Source organism: Guyanagaster necrorhizus (genome assembly GCF_019112545.1).
Source record: "Guyanagaster necrorhizus MCA 3950 unplaced genomic scaffold BT62scaffold_20, whole genome shotgun sequence".
NCBI classification, from domain to species: Eukaryota; Fungi; Basidiomycota; class Agaricomycetes; order Agaricales; family Physalacriaceae; genus Guyanagaster; species Guyanagaster necrorhizus.
In genome coordinates, this window is record NW_025064899.1 from 421854 (window position 1) to 440279 (window position 18426).

The following is an 18426-nucleotide window of genomic DNA, read 5'->3' on the forward strand; positions in this document are numbered from 1 at the left end:
CTGCAAAAGCCCGGACAGATGGTACGGAGATACAAGAGGGTATCCGAAGCTGGCTGTCGACTCGCAAACTTAGGAGTGATGCGAGCCTGAAGCTCGGCTCAGACACTCAGGAGTGTCACAATACAATTCCCCCAAGTCAGGCTTGGGGTTAGAAAAGCCCGCCAGCGAATCTTGATCACATTACTGCACTACGACCAGCCAGGTGAGGATTTTACATTAGTTTTAGAAAATGCGGTACGCACAAGGACAGGGAGGTGCTTCCTGTGTAGTCCGTGTGATTTCATGGTTTCAATAGGACATGCTGATGCAGTTTTTCCCTAGACATTCTTCACCCTTGATATCAGAAAGCCTGAAAATGATGTGTGGCTGGCCGACGACCGTTGACCAGGTAGAATAATGCGGATAAGAATGCAGAAGTATACTTGCTGATAAGATGTAAATAATACACGTGATTTAATTGCTTGGTTTCTGAAAAGGATGTGGTTCTGATCGTCCCTCTATAATGTAACAAATGTCAGGGCATCAAGCATGAGCTTACGCTTGTGAGAAGCCATGTGTGATCGCCTCGAACGTGGCAAAAGTTGCCATATTCACTGGTACCGCGCTGATGAGACATAAGATCAGACCCTTGAAGGTGAATTCAGAAAGACATTACCGAACGAGAGTAGGCGCCAATCCTCGAAAGAAGACAGCCAGTCCTTCAGCTTCATAAGATGCAACAATTGTAGACCACACGGTCCGATACCGATTTGATCCTGGCAATAGCAGAGGAGAACTGGGACTTGACCTCGTGTCCGGGCCTAGTATCGAACTTCTGTATGAACTTTCGGTGCTTTGCATGCGGGTCTTGACGACATCGAGAGGGAAAGTTGTCACCCAGCCGGCTGGAAAGTAATATAACATGAACGACAGAATCTTTGGTATGAATGGAACATACCTATTCCCGCCACACCACCAGCCAGTAACATAGCAATCCATGAGGGGGTGCGAACCTGACCATCGACTTGTGATAGCAGAAGCTGAATCTCAGAGGGATGGAGAGACGATCCGGGAGTTGGTGTGAAATATCGGGAAGTTGCTTCGTACTATGGTTCCTGTTAGATACTCATAAATGATGAGAAATGTAAATGTACTGCAAAAAAGTAGGAACCGTAACCCAAATCTCTTAATGCAGTCGCCGCAATGCCACGATACAGTCCACGGATTCCATTCTTTCGTAGAATATCAAGAACCACATCATAAGTCGAGCTTGGGACAAGAAGGGATTGTTGACGAATCTTAATCAATTCGGTGGGTGTTGTCACGATGCTGCACGGTTGATCGGTGAGAATTAGATACAGTTTGTAGAGATATAGTACACACGATGACACAATACCACTTCCAGCGCCAGCGAGAGCAATCTGAGTAAGCGTAGGAATTGAACTGTTGTTCTCTAATTGAATCTTCATAAAAAACCGGTAAGACGCGAATACCAGGCCGTTCATGAGGGCGGCGGTGGCCTAAGGTAAATATTAGCATCTCAAGAGTCAAATTCATTCGAGCACAGCTGACAGACCAATGGCGAGGTGATCCCTTTATACATTCCGATGAATCGTTCCTCCTTAATGATCGTTGTGAGCGCGTGCATTGTCGACCGATACTTTCCGGTCATCTCAGGATTCTGGAACCGAACTTTAACTGAAATGCAATAATAAGGAAGCGCGCTATAATCCATAGCGATAAATTACCAGTGTCGAAGGGGTATCCAACAACAAGACCAGCTATGCCCTTGAGAGATAGTCAGTTGCGTTGCTCCATGCCTAACGTTCCACTTACACCGATGGTTCCGGCCAGGAAGTCCAACAGCGGATTCAGCTCGACTAGAATGATAGATAGTATGTCGCATAAAGGAAGGAGAAGAAGAGCAAAGGAGTACCTTTGCTCATGGTAACATGAAGAGATAGTAGTAATACGGTCCGATCCGGAACGCGGATGATTGGCAGTCCCGATTCTCACGCCCCTGAGTTCACCCTCGTTACAATTCGCTTTTACGTATCCGTTCATTTTATTCCTGACCATGAGGCGCTGGGGTGCTGAAGGGATGTTTGGACTTTATGGCGGTGCTCTATCCCAGGAATCACAGAGGAAGTGTGTTCCTTCTTATCATGAATTGACTTTATTCTTGATGCTAACATTCTGCTAATCCAGCTTGGATAAAGGACAGGAATGGATGAAGAAAAAGAAACCTGAGAAAGCAATACCTTTCCTTTTGAAGGCCATGGAAGACCCCCAGAATTTGGATGCATGCGTCACCCTCGCACTAGCAATGCCCAACGAAATGGCTATCGAGTTCCTGAAGAGAGGGGAACGACAAGGTTCCTCGCCACTCTGGTCCTATTTTACATCATCTCTGTATTAAAATCTGTCTAGGACGTGATAGGCTGAAGAGGACGCTTGGAGAGGATTGCTTTGAAGACAATGCGCAGTACGGTGCCCCTGATTTCTGGGGCATTCTCGAAACTCGGCCGTATATGCGCCTTCTTGGCACCATGACGCGTATGTATATTCACCTTGAGAACTGGACCAAAGCCATGTATGCATACCAGCTGTCATACATTGATCATCCACTGACTGCTATCCGATGCCCAGAGAAGTCTCGTTCGAGGTTCTCCGTATCTGCCGCTCCGATAACATGGGACAGCGATATTGGGTCGGGTCGCTGCTCTTGCAAGCAGGGCGACCGGCTGATGCTCTCTACTTTACCCAACAATGGATTAATTCCACGGATGGGACTCCGCCTGGAAGTGGAATCGACTTTAAGGAGCCTTCTTCAACTCCCTTGACTAAGAAAATTAAATGGGCCCAGGACGAGATGGTCTACCCTGCAGCTTTGGCAGCTTTTACTCTTTGGGGCGACTGCGAGCTTGCCCGACAATATTTACATGCAGCCGTCGAAGCAAACCCTCAGGTGCTCATCAAAGTAGGTCTTTCTCTCGCATAGTGATATCCGCTTACAATGGTGTCAACGTTTCCATAAAGGTGCTTGCGAATTCTAAGAGACCATGTAATGGCAAATCCGTCATGAGTTTTTCATCGATCACTGACTGGATTTGTTTATGAATTTAGCCGACCTCAAAGCCACTCCATCCCGCTCAATGAATGGGCGCGAAACTGCCCATGATCATCTATGGCTTACACAGGATTTGTGGGCGAAGCCAGAGGTCGTGAAATGGGTTGACAGTGACACTGTCGTCAAGCAGTACGTATTGAGAGCATGCAGCGAGCCAGGATGTGGGAAGAGGGAAGAAACCGTAAAGGAATGGCAGCAATGTTCTGGCTGTAAAAAGGTGACCAATATATTTCCCTTACCATTCGACAAATGCATTGATGGGGTTTGTACAATAGTCATATTATTGTAGCGAAATTTGCCAGAGGGACCACTGGAAAGCGCATAGAGAAGGTTTGTTCTATGCCGTCACCTCACATTCCCCCTCAAACTGATCGATGATCTTAGCGTGCAAACGCGAACAGGAATATTCTGGGCTCTCAAAGCTATACTGAACCAACTCCGCCAACCGCCGACTTCTCGAATTTTTGTCAATACTAATTGGTTTATTGCGACTCAAATATAATAACTGCGGCGCTTGTGTGCATAAGTGACTTTGAAGTTCATGAAATCGGCTGAGTTTAATGCTTCGGTCTAGAGTCTGAACTCGAGACCATTCACGATGTGCGCGGCTTTCCGGCCCGTAGTCCCGTGATACATCAACAATAACCACGTGACAATACATAGGCGTGTCATTTTCTGAATTACCAGCTAGTTGTTTCCGATAAGCTGGTCGCGTTTCACACCAGCTACCACCATCTTGTATTTCTTGCGGCCACAAAAATGTCGAGCAGCGTCTCTCTTCATGTAGGCAACGGAGTTGCATGTCGCTTCTATAACCACGAGGGCTGTAACAAGGGCGACGAGTGTACATATTCGCATGCTGCCGACACTGATAGCATTCAAAATTCTCTGTGTGTGGCTTTTAATATAAAGGAAAAGTGGAGCTGCTGACCTTGATGTTATAGTGGACAGAACGTCTGCTTGCACTTTCTGAAAGGCTACTGCCGATTTGGCGATTATAAATGTCGTTACTCTCACTCGCGCGACCACCTGGCACTGGAGGACATAGACGCTATCTCTTCCACTTGCGAAGCCCCAGAAAAAACTGTGCATGAAGCCGCCAGCGTCTCTTCCGATGTGCCAAAGACACAGTCAAAGAAGAATGGGAAGAAAACCTCCCGTGGAAAAGTCCCGGCCACGGGGGAGAACCGTTACCGCCGAAAATTTGGAAGTGGCATTGACTGGGATATAGAAAGCGAAATGGAGGAGAGAATGGACAATTGGGGATTCACTGAGGATGAAGTGCAGGAGCTGTTGTGCCAAGGTGTGAAACCATGGGACGATGATGCTAGGGTTAGTGTGAATCCTTGATATCCCAAACATACTGACTTATGCGTGTCGTAGGATGTTCTCAATTTTCTGTACGATTGCTATTAGGTTCTATATTGCGACAGTGCTCTTAGGTTATTCTCTGGTACCTGACACTGAACTCGTTTGATATATGGGGTTCATGTTAATGAACAAATGTTTAAAGATAATATACCCATTAACTCATGGCACGTCCCTCCGTTCTGGTACCATATTGTTCATAACTTTGTCGAATGTTTACAATTATGATCAGGATGTATCATATCATTACTCTATCGTGATCATAAGTAGTACGCCAAGGGCTGACCTGTTATTGGGAGTCCTTTCCACATGAACATCTGGCCGGCGCGAATGACGGTACCGACACCAATCTGTGGCATCAATCTTGGTACCATAGTTTTGCGTGCTTATTTTTCTCAGCGACAACCGGCGTCTGGTGGCGCGAGCGAGGTAGGGAGTTAACAAGGTCGACATACGTCGATCCTTCTCCGAGCTGACCAGACGTGAGAGGGGGAACAACATCCTGTGTGAAAATCCCATTGAACCCGTCCTTCCCGCGTTTCTCCTTTGCAAACTCGTAATCCCTACACGCTGCCATCACTACATGAGAATCCATATCCGGGAGCCAGTCCTCGGCGACACGGACTTATAACGAGGGAAGCACTTCAAACTCTCGTCCGCGGCGATGAGCATGTCCTCGAGTGACGCGAGTGGGAGGACAGTGCGAACTCCTGGCCCGGATAAGTCCTGAGTTATGCCACCGGAGTGACAACAATCTAGGATCAAGGTGATTCGATTTCCCTTGATGCGACAAATTTGGAAAAGAATTGCATTGATCTCGCGATCGCTGATGTCAGGAATAACGGTGCCGTTGGTGTCTCGAGTGTTACGGTCCATTGGACAGAGGGCCTCTATGGATCCACTCCCTGCAACAGAGACTTGTCCATCATCAGAGTTCGAGTCGCAATTGTGGGAGCACTCTGAACAGGAATAGCGCGAGCCGTGGCCAGAGTAATAAATTATGATGTTATCGCCGTAGTCGATCTGTGGGTTGGTCATGACACTGAGAAGGGTCCGAATAATGTTGGCACGGGAAGGAATAGAGGGACCTGCTGGGTAGGTATATGGCTGGGTACCGATAAGGCGTTGAATCCGTCCCTTTGGCACGCCAAGGCACTTTGTAAGGTAATTCTCCATGAACAACGCGTCTGACACGCAACCGCGCAGTGGGGAGGACATGTACGCGTCAATGCCAATGAGGACAGCCCAAAATCTGGAGGCGTGAACGCGGCGCAGCGCCTACAATGTTATTTGTTGATAAGTATCGAAAAAGACAGCTAAAAATATAATCTTACCGTGTCGCCTGTTACCAAAGGTGGCTCACGGTTCACTCGAAAGCGAAGCGCACGCTGCTTGGCCGCGAGGTTGCATAAAATAACGTGTTGCGTTCTTTTGCGAGTCGCATTTGGAGACGTACCGGCCGAGTCAGTCGGGCCGGCGAGCTGCACAGGATCATTGCAAGAACACGTGTCCCCTGCTTCTGTTTTGACTGATCAGGGAAGAACAGTCCACTACTGAAAGAGTACTAATGAAATTGAACTTTTAGGCTCTCAATTTCCGCCTAGTGGTTTATTCATTACCAGGACTACCCGCCGCAAACCCTATGCACTTAACCTTTTCCTTCTTGAAAACCACGAACTTGAAAGGACTGCTGTGCTCTGGTGCGGTGTACACAGCAACAACGATGCTGGACCCGCGTGGTGTCTTCGTGCCCTTTCCGTGCAGTGCAGGCATGTTCAACTCTTTCGGCACTTAACAATTTCTTGTCCACTTCTACCATGAACAAACTGACCTCTTCCTCGAAAACAACCATGACACCCTCCGGGAACTCGAACGATGCAATAACAGTTTCCCTCCAGCTCGCAAACGGTATTGTTGCGGTCGGTGAGATGGTGCCAGTGGTTGGGGGGTTCTTGAAGGGCCTTGGTGGAGTTGCTGTAGTTTTCCTAACGAACTTGGAAGTTAGTTGCGTTTCCGTGGCCTTTCTGCACCTCTAACAGTATCTCGGCAGCGATATCAAAAGAACAAGGAGGACGTGAAGGATCTCGCCAAGGATATCACCGATATCTTGATAATTGTCCGCGACGCCGGTATCAAGATATCTGCCGTACCTGAGGGTGTCACATATATCGAAGATCTTCGAAAAGCTTGCTTTGGGTTCCAGGAGTAGTTATCCTTCCAGCCTTGAGCGAATATCCAGTTCTAATGTATATTGGTGCAGGTTTCTGTCCAAACTCACAACTCAGGTGCGCGACATCGAACGAAGTCGAAGGGGCCCTTGGAAGGCCATAAGAGAGTTTGTAGCTTCACAGAACGTCAAAGGGGAAATCGATGGACATCGCCAAGCCATGGAAACCGCCAAGTCGAATCTAATGGTTTGCTTTCGCGGTTCAATAAGTTCACTCCGATATTCTGATGGAATACTCTCATAGCTGTCTCTGACATTGAAATCCAATGCATCGATTTCCCAAATAAACCATGGAATCTCTTCTCTTCAAACTTCGCAAACTGAGCTTATGGCCGTCACACATGATATCCATGATATCCGGCGTGACGTATCTCACATGAGAACAAATACAAGAAATCCGGTGGTCAACAACAAGGTTCATTTCATCATATCCTTTGTCCTTCCAGCCCCTACGGCCGATTAATGATCCCTTAGTTCCACAGTCTACTTTACGGCGATATTCAGCTTCGGGAAATATGGGCCAAAAATAATTTCAGTGAGTCGTACACGAGAAGGACGGGTGAGAGCGTCACCTTCGTGGCGGATGTCTCCACATCGAACAGAGTCATGGTCGTGAAGGAGTATTCTGGAGATCTGGGACTCGTGGTAAGTCCATGACTGCTCGAATCTCCTGTCGATGAAACTCACACAAACCAAGGAATGGAAGAAGCAGTTGGACATTCATAGTGTGGCTAAAAGGTAAGTGGCTTGCTTCTTCCTCCTACTGAAATTGACTAGTAAAAGACATCCAAACTTGCGCCAACTATACGGTGTTGTTGAGTCCGGATCTACTCCTTGTTTGGTATTCCACGGAAATGCCGGTATGGATTTTGAGTGGTCTCACATTGACGTGGCTCATTGGGCTCTAGACGAAATGACATGGACCGAGTTTCTGAAGCTCTTTGACAAGCGTCTCGAGCCTCTCGCATATTGTCTACTGGTATGATTCATACGAAAGTCAGCTGCCGTCCTCAAACTGAACCGTCCACAGACTTGTGGATTCTATGTACGTCTCGATCCTTCAGCTATAAACCAGATACCCGTTTGACCAGCAACCCTGCAGAACGCCTTTATATTCTCACTAACAAATCTTCAAGCAACCTTGGTGAGCAGCGGCCTTTACCTCAGCTCATTCCATAGTCAGCACTGAATGTATCAACATTACAGGAACCCGAAGACGCGCGCTTTACCACAGATGGGCGTCTCTTATTCGATGACTTACAAGTCGATGACTTTGGCGTCTCGCCGATAAGAAAAATGCTCTGCACAATTTTCCTCGCTGACATGTACCGACCGGTTTCACCAGAGATACAGCGTTCGTTCGATCTCTTTTTGCGATGCCGGCAGGCGCCTTTGATTGTAAAGGAACATCTCTTGTTTTACTACGACGTGATTTCCGCGGGGGTATCACGCTATCGGAATGTTTCTTTCCCCCTTGATCTTGACACCCTGTTCGGGAAGATCGTTGTAAGTGATACCCTGTCAGGTCGTCATTTCATGGTAGATTTCCCTGAGGATAAACCACTGTCCGTTGGAATCTGGATGTTCGAACTATCGGAAACTGGGAATCTTCTCGAACTGCCGAATGGCCTGTGGCGGTACGTTCGATTACATTGCTGATGGTGAATCTGCTGAAACGAATCGGGTTATAGATATACGTTGTCGGAAAATATCAGAACTATCGACTTGGATTGTCTCTTACAACTGACAACTGCAGCAAAACGCGAACTTCTCTTCCCCTGGTTCTCACAGGGCCCACGAATTTTGGCTCAGATCGGCATGGGTTCCGACGATCCCCTCCCGCAGCTGGTCGTTTCTCAACGTATGTAGCCCTAGTCCCCAAAGCGACTGAGGTCCTCTAAATCTTCTCTAGTTACGCAACGGCATTTCACAATTTGTGTAGAAGCAGACCCGAAGGTCCATCGGCCGCCCACGAGCGATCTGTACTTATTCATTGGCGCGCCCTTTCCTACCAACAATCAGCAGGTGTATGTTCCGGATGTTTACCTTTCAAGCGATCCGCATGGTGCCAAAAACGGAGAAGAACACGCATCGGATAATGTTTATACGTATTCCGTGGAAGATTTCGGCCACGACGTGCTGTTCCACCCCTCTCGCACCCTTGGCAGCACCACTCTCCTCCACGAGACCTGTGGTTTTCATCCTATGAGCCTCGACGTTGCGAAATACTTGGATCAATCGGAGTTGAGCATACATCTGGTCCAAGACGAAGGTAATGTAGACGCCGTTGCGTTTAATAACTCATGACACCTCCTTCAGCAATGAAGACGGAGATAACTGAGCGTCTTGCCGAATGTTCTTCAAGCGTTGTGAACGAAAGCGTTGTGCCAAGTGAGTAGTGCCCACAGCACGCCTGCCTGGATTGTATTAGGCTAATTTCACTATGAAGGGGAACGACTCGAAAGATACATTGACATGCTGAAGGACTTTGAATCAAAGTACAATCATGATGCTTCGTCGGGGGGTGATCTATCACAATCAGAACTTCGTACCTACGAGGTCGAATCAGATGGAGTTATTACCCCCGAAGGTGAGCGGGAGCGTCACATTTATATGCCACATAGAGCTGACAGGACTACACTTGCAGATACGTCGGAATCTTCTGGTAAGTGCTACTTGTGGATTGATTATCGCTTGATGTTCTGACACTTGCTGTCGCAGCAATCCGTTCGCCGATCCCCCGAATATCTCTTGGAATTTTTATTGTCGGTAGTATTATCGCAGTTCTAGTTGACTCGATGCTTATCCGAGTCACCGTACTTATTGGATTCTGTGTTTATGCTTGTGGACATCGTTTCTAACATGTACTCAGTATCGTATCAGAATGCGGATTTCCTTGAAAGCACAACATGATTCACGTCCCTTGAATAACTGTACAAGCGGTTATCTGAGGGAAAAAGAGTAGGATAATAAAATTGCCAGTGTGCTGGCTTCGAGACTGATGAGGGAAATTATCGCTGTGGTACACGATACAGTTTTTCACATAAATGGCGGACGGCATAGTATGACATCAACATTCTCTATCCCATACGCGATTCACGTACACAAATGCGTAAGGACTAGCCCGCTTATGATTTCTCTGTTTGCATGTTAATTAGTATCCTTTCTGTAACTCCCCCACATACAAAACATATCAACAGCCGCACGATAATCGGCTGTTCAATGGGACCATGACTAATTGAGATCTGCCGGCCTGTCCATATTAATTATGTATCTCGGGTTTGTATCCCACCCTGCACTGCAGAAGCATCCGTGTCGCTAGTTGTACTACAGATGATCACCACCAATAACATTAGACTTAGTGGTCCAATATGTAAATCGCCCATCGATTTTGCGACCGCATATACGAGGCGCAAAAGGAGACCAAGGATGCTGCATATCTGTGGATAGAAATTGGTGCTGGGACCCCCAAAGCATCATCGTCACGACTAAGTTCATGAGCTCTGCCCACTACGTATCGGTTTAAAGAACCACGATATCTGGATGCTTGTCGATCCTACCAGTAGAAAGTTGTGGAAATGGAGGGTCCTTTCAATGGCAGAATGTATGCGGTGGAAGGAGAGGTAGTGATTGCTTTGTTAGCCGTTCTTTGGCCCTACTATGCAAAGATGCGTTCCCCAGGCTCTTCATTACCTCCAGCTTGTTGTAAGTAGAGAGCAGAGTAATGTACAGAGAACTAGAATTAGCCTCTCGAGAGAGAGACGTTCTACTTAAATACATTTTGTATTACTTCGAGATCTTTCTACGAGATACTAAATAAGTCCAGATCACGATCCAAGTCAGCTGCCGCTGACTGCCATCGTATCTTCGAGTACGTTCTCGTACTCGCTCGGGATTGCTATCCCAACACAGCTAATGCAGACCATAGAAGCCGTTTGATGATAGATACCATGTTCGTCACTCCGACCCTACTACACAAGGACCCAGCGTCAGTCTGTTTAGGCGTCGTTCACGGTTCAAATAGCTCATTGGCCTTGAACGGCGAACGCCACAAAGTCAAAATCGATCATCTTGATGGGTAGTGTCGCTCAGAAGGTTTAGAGAGAACCCGTCGCCGCCGACGACACATTCCGCCGTCCATGGGATGTCATCTGCTTCGAGGATACCGGACAGCAATGTGCGTCTTCGCCTCTATACCGGTTCGAGGGCCATCATATTTACTCGCAGATATTGCCCGACCTCCCAGAGAGCAGTGCTAATATCTGATCTCCAAGCAACTTTGCGGATCACACAAACTCATCCCTTCCACGCAAGAGGTGAGTCCATCCATACTACCCTTAAAAGTATGTATTGAAATCTTTGCAGACAGAACAAGAGCGCGCAAAGATATATTTCGTTCCTTTCAATATCCTCTCAGAGCCATATTACCATTCGCGACAGGTCCTCGTCCTGGGCTTGTCCGGCTCAGGCAAATCGACCATTCTCAAAGTTTCTTCCGATTCATCAATCTACCACATCTTTCTATGATTTACATGATTAAGAACATGCAGGTTTCATCCTTCTCGCCGCAAAATACTAGTGTTCGTTCCGGGACCAAAACAAACGATAGCTTCAAGGCTAAAACTAAGGACCTCCCTTCCGTGAGCAGTGAAGTAATTTTGGATCTCGGACAGAAAGAGATACTTTTGGTCCAGATGGGCAATCGGTGGAAAGAGGACGCGGGTGATTTAACGGACTTGAAGGGTATCCTGTCCGTCGTTGACTTGAGCGCATATGACCCACTTTCTCTGGAACACTTCGTAGTTTTGGCAGCCCTCTCTCTCTCTTCATACCCTTACGCCGCTTCTAGAATGTCATGGGAAACGCCATGAGAGATTGGAATTTTATAAACCATTCCAAATTGTTCAAACACGTCCCTTTAGTGATCCCACATTCGTCCCAGTTCGAAGCTCTAATAATAAGTTTCTCGGATCCTGTTCTTCAACAACAACGATGTCTTTGAAAAAAAAGTACCTCTCTCAAATATCCCGCGTTTCTTTCTTTTTCGTACTTCCCTACACGTCAATGCTCTATGAGTGCCACAAATGGCTATAGGAATTCGATGGGGTGCCAGGCATCGGTGATGCCCAGGCTGGTCATGAATACTTCACGGACTGCTTCGCGAGGCTGGCTGTCACCACATTCGGTTGACATGGGGATCGGACGATATACATTCAGTAAGTGGCTCATCAACACTAGCAAGGTAAGGCAACGGATGAGAATAGGCGTTGTTCCTGCTACAAACTCATAGTAGGTCAGCATATACTCAAGTTTCGCCCTCTTTGACCAACACTGTCGATAAATCCAGCACCGTTGCGGCATTACTGAAGGAAAAAACGCCAAAGAGAGAGTAAAGAGGTAGTAATGAAAAGATCACACTAGGGAGGCGGCAGGGGCTTGCATGGGCTGTCGTGAAAGAAGATCAAACTCAAAACAGTTATCATCAGGACGTATAATATCATTACTCTATCGTGATCATAAGTAGTAAGTCAAGGGCCGACCTGTTATTGGGAGTCCTGCTTTCCACATGAACATCTGGCCGGCGCGAATGACGGTACCGACACCAATCTGTGACATCAATCTTGGTACCACAGTTTTGCGTGCTTATTTTTCCCAGCGACAACCGGCGTCTGGTGGCGCGAGCGAGGTAGGGAGTTAACAAGGTCGACATACGTCGATCCTTCTCCCAACTGACCAGAGTTGAGAGCGTGAACAATATTCTGTGTGAAAATCCCATTGAACCCGTCCTTCCCGCGTTTCTCCTTTGCAAACTCGTACTCCCTACACGCTGCCATCACTACATGAGAATCCATATCCGGGCGCCAGTCCTCCGACAATACGGACTTATAACCAGGGAAGTATTTCAAACTTTCGTCCGCGGCGATGAGCATGTCCTCGAGTGACGCGAGTGGGAGGACAGTGCGAACTCCTGGCCCGGATAAGTCCCGAGTTACGCCACCGGAGTGACAGCAATCTAGGATCAAGGTGATTCGATTTCCCTTGATGCGACAAATTTGGAAAAGAATTGCATTGATCTCGCGGTCGCTGATGTCAGGAATAACGGTGCCGTTGGTGTCTCGAGTGTTACGGTCCATTGGACAGAGGGCCTCTATGGATCCACTCCCTGCAACAGAGACTTGCCCATCATCAGAGTCCGAGTCGCAATTATGGAAGTACTCTGAACAGGAATAGTGCGAGCCGTGGCCAGAGTAATAAATTATGATGTTATCGCCGTAGTCGATTTGTGGGTTGGTCATGACACTGAGAAGGGTCCGAATAATGTTGGCACGGGAAGGAATAGAGGGATCTCCTGGGTAGGTATATGGCTGGGTACCGATAAGGCGTTGAATCCGTCCTTTTGGCACGCCAAGGCACTCTGTAAGGTAATTCTCCATGAACAACGCGTCTGACACGCAACCGCGCAGTGGGGAGGACGTGTACGCGTCAATGCCAATGAGGACAGCCCAAAATCTGGAGGCGTCAACGCGGCGTGGCGCCTGCAATGTTATTTGTTGATAAGCATCCAAAAAGACAGCTAAAAATATAATCTTACCGTGTCACCTGTCATCAAAGGTGGCTCACGTTTCACTCGAAAGCGAAGCGCACGCTGCTTGGCCGCGAGGTCGAGGCGGAGCTCGTAGAGAGCATTGAGAGCCCTCAACGTTGATACAGATTGCACGTCTCTTCGCGATAATGCTCTGGCCTTGGTCTCTTGGAAGACCTCTACGGAGTCGATAACGCCAGTCATGCCGTACTGCTTAGTTAACCGAGTCTCCGTCCCTTGGAGCGGGCGGATCTGTCCCACAATTTTTATCAGCTCCTGTTCTAATTCGGCCTGCCCAAGAGTTAGAATACAGAGAAATATGTTTACAATACCAATACATACATGAGGTCCTGCCCCCCCTGCAAAGGAGCGCGCTGGGGTGGTCGAGTATTGATAATATGGGCCATATTGAGCATGGCGAGGATTATATAAGTCGAGGCGTTGCAGATTGAAGGATAACGGCCACAGGGTCGGGTACATTCACTCGGCTTCGCAACAAAAAAACAAAAAAGGCTGTGTCACGATTAGCCAAGGTATCAGGCTTGCAATTGTGAGAGAACTGCCACCTGAGGGAAAGTAAGAACAAGAAAGATGGGAAGGGCTAAAGATATTTGTCGTATGGCTCAACCAGCTATGGATTATAAGGACTGCTGGAGGGGGGCAGCCATGACTCGAAGACAGGTTATCGAGCATCTGATAACCGCGAGGACTGGCGGGCTGTACATAAAACAGTTCGCCATTGGCTGATGGACTCGTCCTAACAATGTGCCTTGCAGTTTGCCTTTGTTATCGGATAGAGATCCATGATACAGTGTCTTTTCCATGCGCAATGAGTGAGGCTTTTCAGGGGTTGTTCTGACTCGAAGACAACGTACAGAAAGAAAGGTGTCGGTATTTGCCGTCTATTCATGTCCATAAACGGAAGTAGCGCTCATTGCCAACAATGTCTCTCGTGCTCGAGGTGTTGGAATCTGCGAGAGAATTCGAGCCATCCGGCATTCCGGCATGCCGAGTAAGGAAAGAATCTGAGGGAAATTGAAGTAATTAAGTAGAAATTACTAGAAAAGGTGTAGTCTAGTATAAATATGAGAAGTCAATGGGGAAACTCCTCAGGAGTTTGTAACCTAAAGACTAAAGGTCTTACAAGCATGTACTCTGGATACAGTCTAAATCTCAACACAAGGGATGGGCGGCCTTCCATCCCTCTTTTCCCTGATCACCATCGGAATTATGTCCCATGTTCCCTCAACTTCAATTGGTGCATCATCAGCCTTGCGTCTGTCTTGTGGTACTACAGTGATTATGGAACCATCATAAGTCCAGTTTCTAGGATCTATTCAATATTTTTGTAGACAGTAGTGGTGCTCCGAAATTGTTGTCTAGGCGTCGTAATGAGTTGATATATGCGTCAGCGAGCCATCTTTGACAGAGATCAGGGTAAAAACGTTACACACATGCGTATCCCAAACACTGATGACTGAGCCTGTGTTTCATTTCTCTCCATTTTAATTGATTACCAAGCTGATCCAGTTGGTAGATCATTGTAACATCCCCTTACTGGAACGCGAGAAAGTAATCTATCCTTCGCACTGTTATTTCCCTCAGTAGCTGCCAGCCGTTCGTTGAAAATTTCCTGGCAACATTCCGTGCTTTACCCTAGCTCTTGGGTGCTTAGTACCTACTTAAGTTTCGGTATTTTATTCCTGACGACACAAATTTCAGGCGGTGCAGGAGGAATCAACGGGACAAGGAACGTACGACTGACCTTCTCTCTGCAGGATTAGTTTCATCGACGTTGCTGCGGCGCTGTTCATGACGGTGTGTCTCGGATTATCCGGTTGTAAAATTCTCTGTATAAATGCTCTTCCGAAGACGCGTCGCACATATCTAGATAAGTCTGGAGTATACATTTATCGGAAAATCCATATCTCACTTGCCAGTCGACATTAGATCATAACAGGCGCTCCTCCAACCCTAGGCCCTGATCTGCCAGTGCAGAGCTCATCTCAGTCATGGTGTTCTCTGTGTTAACTGAATTGCGTTATCAACATTCATGTTGCCACCCAAAGGCCGTGATTCTAAGAACTTTAACTCCGCGTCCTCGAAATCTGTTATGTGGATCAAATCACTCGAGACTGTACAATGAACACGATGAACACATAGCCTTCTTGGAAACCTGCGTCTCTTGAATTGTCAGTGAACAGCTTGCGGACAGAATGTTAAAACACCATTACCTCGTTTTCAAACGGCTTACTCTAATTCATTCTATTTTGAACTATCTCGATGCGGGTCCTTTCCTGGAACTTCCTGTTACAGCAGGGCGGGCCAACGCTGACGCCGCTCCACCGCCACAGTCACTGTCATCTCATCTCCACCGCAGCTTATCAGTATAATCATAGCAGAATCGAAACAGCACGAACGCTTTGAAACCTGGTCACGTGGAAAATACTTCAAGTCTGGCTTAAACTGACATGATCGCATTTATCACCAGGCAAGCAATCTGGATCAATGAGCACAAACGGGAAGCTATGCTACAAGATATTCGTGAGCCTGGCGGCCATGATTTTTGGAAAATACCCATGGACACAGTCATTATCGCTTTACCGCCAAAGTCCGATGCGGTACGGATGTCTGAGCTTCGCACCATGTTCCCAAAGAACGGGATTACGGATCAAATATCCAAAATCAAGGACCTTATCCGTCATTATGCAGTATAATCGAAAAAAATTTTGGGCATAAGAAAGATTAGTCACAACTAAATTACGGAATGAATCCGCCCTAGTACGATCCACCAGAGATCTGAGGGCAGCGTCAATATTAAGTTCCCAAGAAGACGCGAAAGAAAAGCCATACAGTAGCATCATCGCTGGAAACTGTTCCTTCTGAACCACCAGTTATCGTCAGCTCGGAGAAATCCCAAGTTCTAGCGCATTATAACGTCAACACTGCGGGGAAAAAGACGCACAAACACGATGCTTACCCAGAGCAGGCACCACAGTTGACGACCAGTCGTTGAGCATCGTCTCCGACCCTGGAGATTAGGGTGAAACACATGAGCACACGACCTAAGGGACCCGCTGCACGAGACTCACTTGATGGTAGTAGCGCTTCCAGTGAAGTTTACGTCCCTAATCAAAAGGTATCAAACATCGGCTCAAATTCCCCACATGAACTTAAAGCCCACTCACGAAATAGGCGCGCCAGTTCCGGGGGTACCCTCATCATCGGGGTAGGATTGTGTAATCAGAACTCCATATTCGTCAATGCCGCTGAGGGTGTTTCTGTAAACGTCGTCTTTAGTTTGCCATGAGGCCATCAGAGATTGAGTGGTCCTAACCCAGAGTATGTGATACTGGACACGGAAGCATCTGTGGCTGAGGCCTTGACCTTTATTCTATACGCGGCGAGTGTTATTCAGAAATGGAGTATAAATAGACAACGAAAGGCCTTACCTCAATCCATACATTGAGTCGGTGACTGTGTTTCCGGAGATAGTAACGTCGGAGACGGACTTGTCACTAGAGATGGAACCGATGGAAATGCCATGCCCGCCAGAGCACTGGTTGTTCTCGAAACTGATAAATTTATCGGATGAGGAACTGCTTTCACAAATGGAACGGCACGTACACGATGTTCGAGCCATCGTTGATTGCGATACAGTCATCCTGGTTTTTGACGACCGAATTTTTGATAGTCACGTCGTCAGCCGAAACGTCGAAACCCTACAGACTATCAGTTTCTTCGCGGCGAGACCAGAGTTACTTCTACTCACATCGGTGTTATGACCGAGGTCGTCGGTATCACCATCGCTGTTGTCAACCTACAAGGTCAAGTCAGCTCGTTAAGGGGCAAAAAAGAGGTGTTATATGTACAGTGATGCTGTCAAATACGAGGCCGTCACTGTTACCGATGGATATAGCCTGAGCAGGGCTGTTCAAGACCTATTGTCCCTCGTTCAGCAGCATTCTGTAGGAGAGAAAGATCGATTTACGGTGAAATCGGAGTATGTGCCGGAGCCCTTGAACCTAAGGAACACATAAAATCGCGGCACCATTGACAAAGCGAAAAGGTTCTACTTTAAGAAGGGATGAGGTTTGTCGACACCGCCGTTTGTACCTTCACCATCCCAGTAATCTGCGCCGTTTCCCTACGAGATCCAGTTAACTACCAAAATACAAGAAATGATTTGATCCTGCTCACGTCAAATGAGAATCCTGCGCCATCGAAAATGATGTCGTCGCCGTCAATGGTAAATAGCGGGCCATCACCTGAGGTGTGAATCCGTTAAGCACTGAACTTAAAAATTACTGCTAGGATACGAACTAGTGGTTTTGGCAAAGGTGATGTCACCAGCCATGGTGATAGTCGCGCCCGACATGGGCTAATGTTATGTATAAAACGACACACGTGTAAAGGTAAAAACAGCCACGTACGGAGAGGCTCAAGGTACCTAGGAAGTATAGTCGTTAGCAAGAAGATTCATAGAAGGGAGAATAGACATAAACATACTTCCACTGGGAACGGTGAAGGCCTCAATAGTGACAGTCGAACAGCTCGAAATGGACGAAGCCGTGGAGACAGAAGAGATTGTGCAGCTGGCACGCTCCTCGAGCTCTCCAGTCGGGATGGCCGATACAAGTGCAAGCGCGGTCGCGGTAAAGACAAATCGATAGAAAGCGAGGTTGGACATTTCGTGCAAGATGGAAGGGAGAGAAAGTAGGCAGAGCTTGCTGCTTTGACCTCGCCATGTCCAGGTTTATATACCATTTAGAGGGATCGTGCTGGATTAACCACGGAGGAAAATAACGGGAATACGTATTCTAAGAGAAACACGCAAGGGATATCTGTGCTGGAAGAAAATTGCCAAGTAAAAGCCATTGCGGTTGCGCATGGGACCAATCGTATTGACCCGGCCCGGTTGACTATACAACCTGCTCGCCGAAAATGAAGTGCTTTGGTTTTGTCGAACATCTGGAAAAGGAGGAAGGAAGGGGGAAGGTCACGGTCGCAAGATGACGCTTTTGCCTATGCCGTCTTGATGATTCACAGCGACAGAAAGGCCTGCAAAAATGAAAATTTCTCCTATGTGTCTCCTACGTGGTAGGAGAACTCAGGTCTTTACACGGAGTAGTAAAACAT

At 47.4% G+C, this 18426-nt stretch overlaps 8 protein-coding genes across 8 annotated transcripts; 4 read left to right on the forward strand and 4 right to left on the reverse strand.

Annotated features, from left to right (window-relative positions):
- Window positions 1-534: 534 nt before the first annotated feature.
- Window positions 535-2043, reverse strand: BT62DRAFT_901401 (mitochondrial carrier; the record flags this gene model as incomplete). Its single annotated transcript, XM_043183456.1, has 8 exons — window positions 535-604; window positions 656-884; window positions 938-1085; window positions 1134-1308; window positions 1363-1499; window positions 1556-1677; window positions 1728-1767; window positions 1816-2043. The coding sequence occupies 8 exons, from the start codon at window positions 2041-2043 to the stop codon at window positions 535-537; spliced, it is 1149 nt and encodes a 382-aa protein (XP_043037423.1).
- On the forward strand, window positions 2021-3641 carry BT62DRAFT_995712 (uncharacterized protein). The gene is made up of 8 exons (XM_043190537.1): window positions 2021-2127; window positions 2188-2354; window positions 2410-2572; window positions 2629-2959; window positions 3019-3043; window positions 3106-3326; window positions 3385-3439; window positions 3494-3641. The coding sequence occupies exons 1-8, from the start codon at window positions 2057-2059 to the stop codon at window positions 3538-3540; spliced, it is 1080 nt and encodes a 359-aa protein (XP_043037424.1). The 5' UTR covers window positions 2021-2056; the 3' UTR covers window positions 3541-3641.
- Window positions 3642-3778: 137 nt separating this feature from the next.
- On the forward strand, window positions 3779-4761 carry BT62DRAFT_1078113 (uncharacterized protein). Its single transcript, XM_043179359.1, has 3 exons — window positions 3779-3999; window positions 4054-4441; window positions 4493-4761. The coding sequence occupies exons 1-3, from the start codon at window positions 3869-3871 to the stop codon at window positions 4523-4525; spliced, it is 552 nt and encodes a 183-aa protein (XP_043037425.1). The 5' UTR covers window positions 3779-3868; the 3' UTR covers window positions 4526-4761.
- Window positions 4762-4979: 218 nt separating this feature from the next.
- BT62DRAFT_971744 (uncharacterized protein) lies at window positions 4980-5922 on the reverse strand. The gene is made up of 2 exons (XM_043189037.1): window positions 5812-5922; window positions 4980-5755 (listed from the first exon to the last, which is right to left on the reverse strand). The coding sequence occupies exon 2, from the start codon at window positions 5693-5695 to the stop codon at window positions 5057-5059; it is 639 nt and encodes a 212-aa protein (XP_043037426.1). The 5' UTR covers window positions 5696-5755; window positions 5812-5922; the 3' UTR covers window positions 4980-5056.
- Window positions 5923-6031: 109 nt separating this feature from the next.
- On the forward strand, window positions 6032-9607 carry BT62DRAFT_934510 (uncharacterized protein). Its single transcript, XM_043186745.1, is given in 23 exon segments — window positions 6032-6477; window positions 6498-6499; window positions 6530-6682; window positions 6738-6891; window positions 6949-7119; window positions 7179-7349; window positions 7402-7442; window positions 7488-7564; window positions 7613-7683; window positions 7735-7749; window positions 7778-7780; window positions 7810-7844; window positions 7861-7864; window positions 7888-7891; window positions 7916-7978; window positions 7990-7996; window positions 8009-8341; window positions 8396-8565; window positions 8617-8976; window positions 9024-9095; window positions 9154-9294; window positions 9352-9369; window positions 9426-9607. The coding sequence occupies 23 exon segments, from the start codon at window positions 6295-6297 to the stop codon at window positions 9563-9565; spliced, it is 2388 nt and encodes a 795-aa protein (XP_043037427.1). The 5' UTR covers window positions 6032-6294; the 3' UTR covers window positions 9566-9607.
- Window positions 9608-10562: 955 nt separating this feature from the next.
- Window positions 10563-11610, forward strand: BT62DRAFT_995715 (uncharacterized protein). Its single transcript, XM_043190538.1, has 3 exons — window positions 10563-10881; window positions 10951-11020; window positions 11070-11610. The coding sequence occupies exons 1-3, from the start codon at window positions 10849-10851 to the stop codon at window positions 11573-11575; spliced, it is 609 nt and encodes a 202-aa protein (XP_043037428.1). The 5' UTR covers window positions 10563-10848; the 3' UTR covers window positions 11576-11610.
- Window positions 11611-12463: 853 nt separating this feature from the next.
- On the reverse strand, window positions 12464-13367 carry BT62DRAFT_934513 (uncharacterized protein; the record flags this gene model as incomplete). The annotated part of the gene is made up of 2 exons (XM_043186746.1): window positions 13297-13367; window positions 12464-13240 (listed from the first exon to the last, which is right to left on the reverse strand). A coding segment is annotated over exon 2 (460 nt), but the record flags the coding sequence as incomplete, so codon positions are not given.
- A 2667-nt stretch (window positions 13368-16034) lies between these two features.
- Window positions 16035-17889, reverse strand: BT62DRAFT_305530 (polygalacturonase). Its single transcript, XM_043180445.1, has 15 exons — window positions 17797-17889; window positions 17611-17737; window positions 17488-17555; window positions 17364-17434; window positions 17279-17312; window positions 17160-17228; window positions 17060-17107; window positions 16915-17009; window positions 16740-16862; window positions 16625-16681; window positions 16476-16568; window positions 16380-16415; window positions 16268-16318; window positions 16141-16210; window positions 16035-16086 (listed from the first exon to the last, which is right to left on the reverse strand). Exons 2-15 carry the CDS (start codon window positions 17663-17665, stop codon window positions 16066-16068), a joined length of 891 nt encoding a protein of 296 aa, XP_043037430.1. The 5' UTR covers window positions 17666-17737; window positions 17797-17889; the 3' UTR covers window positions 16035-16065.
- Window positions 17890-18426: the final 537 nt, after the last annotated feature.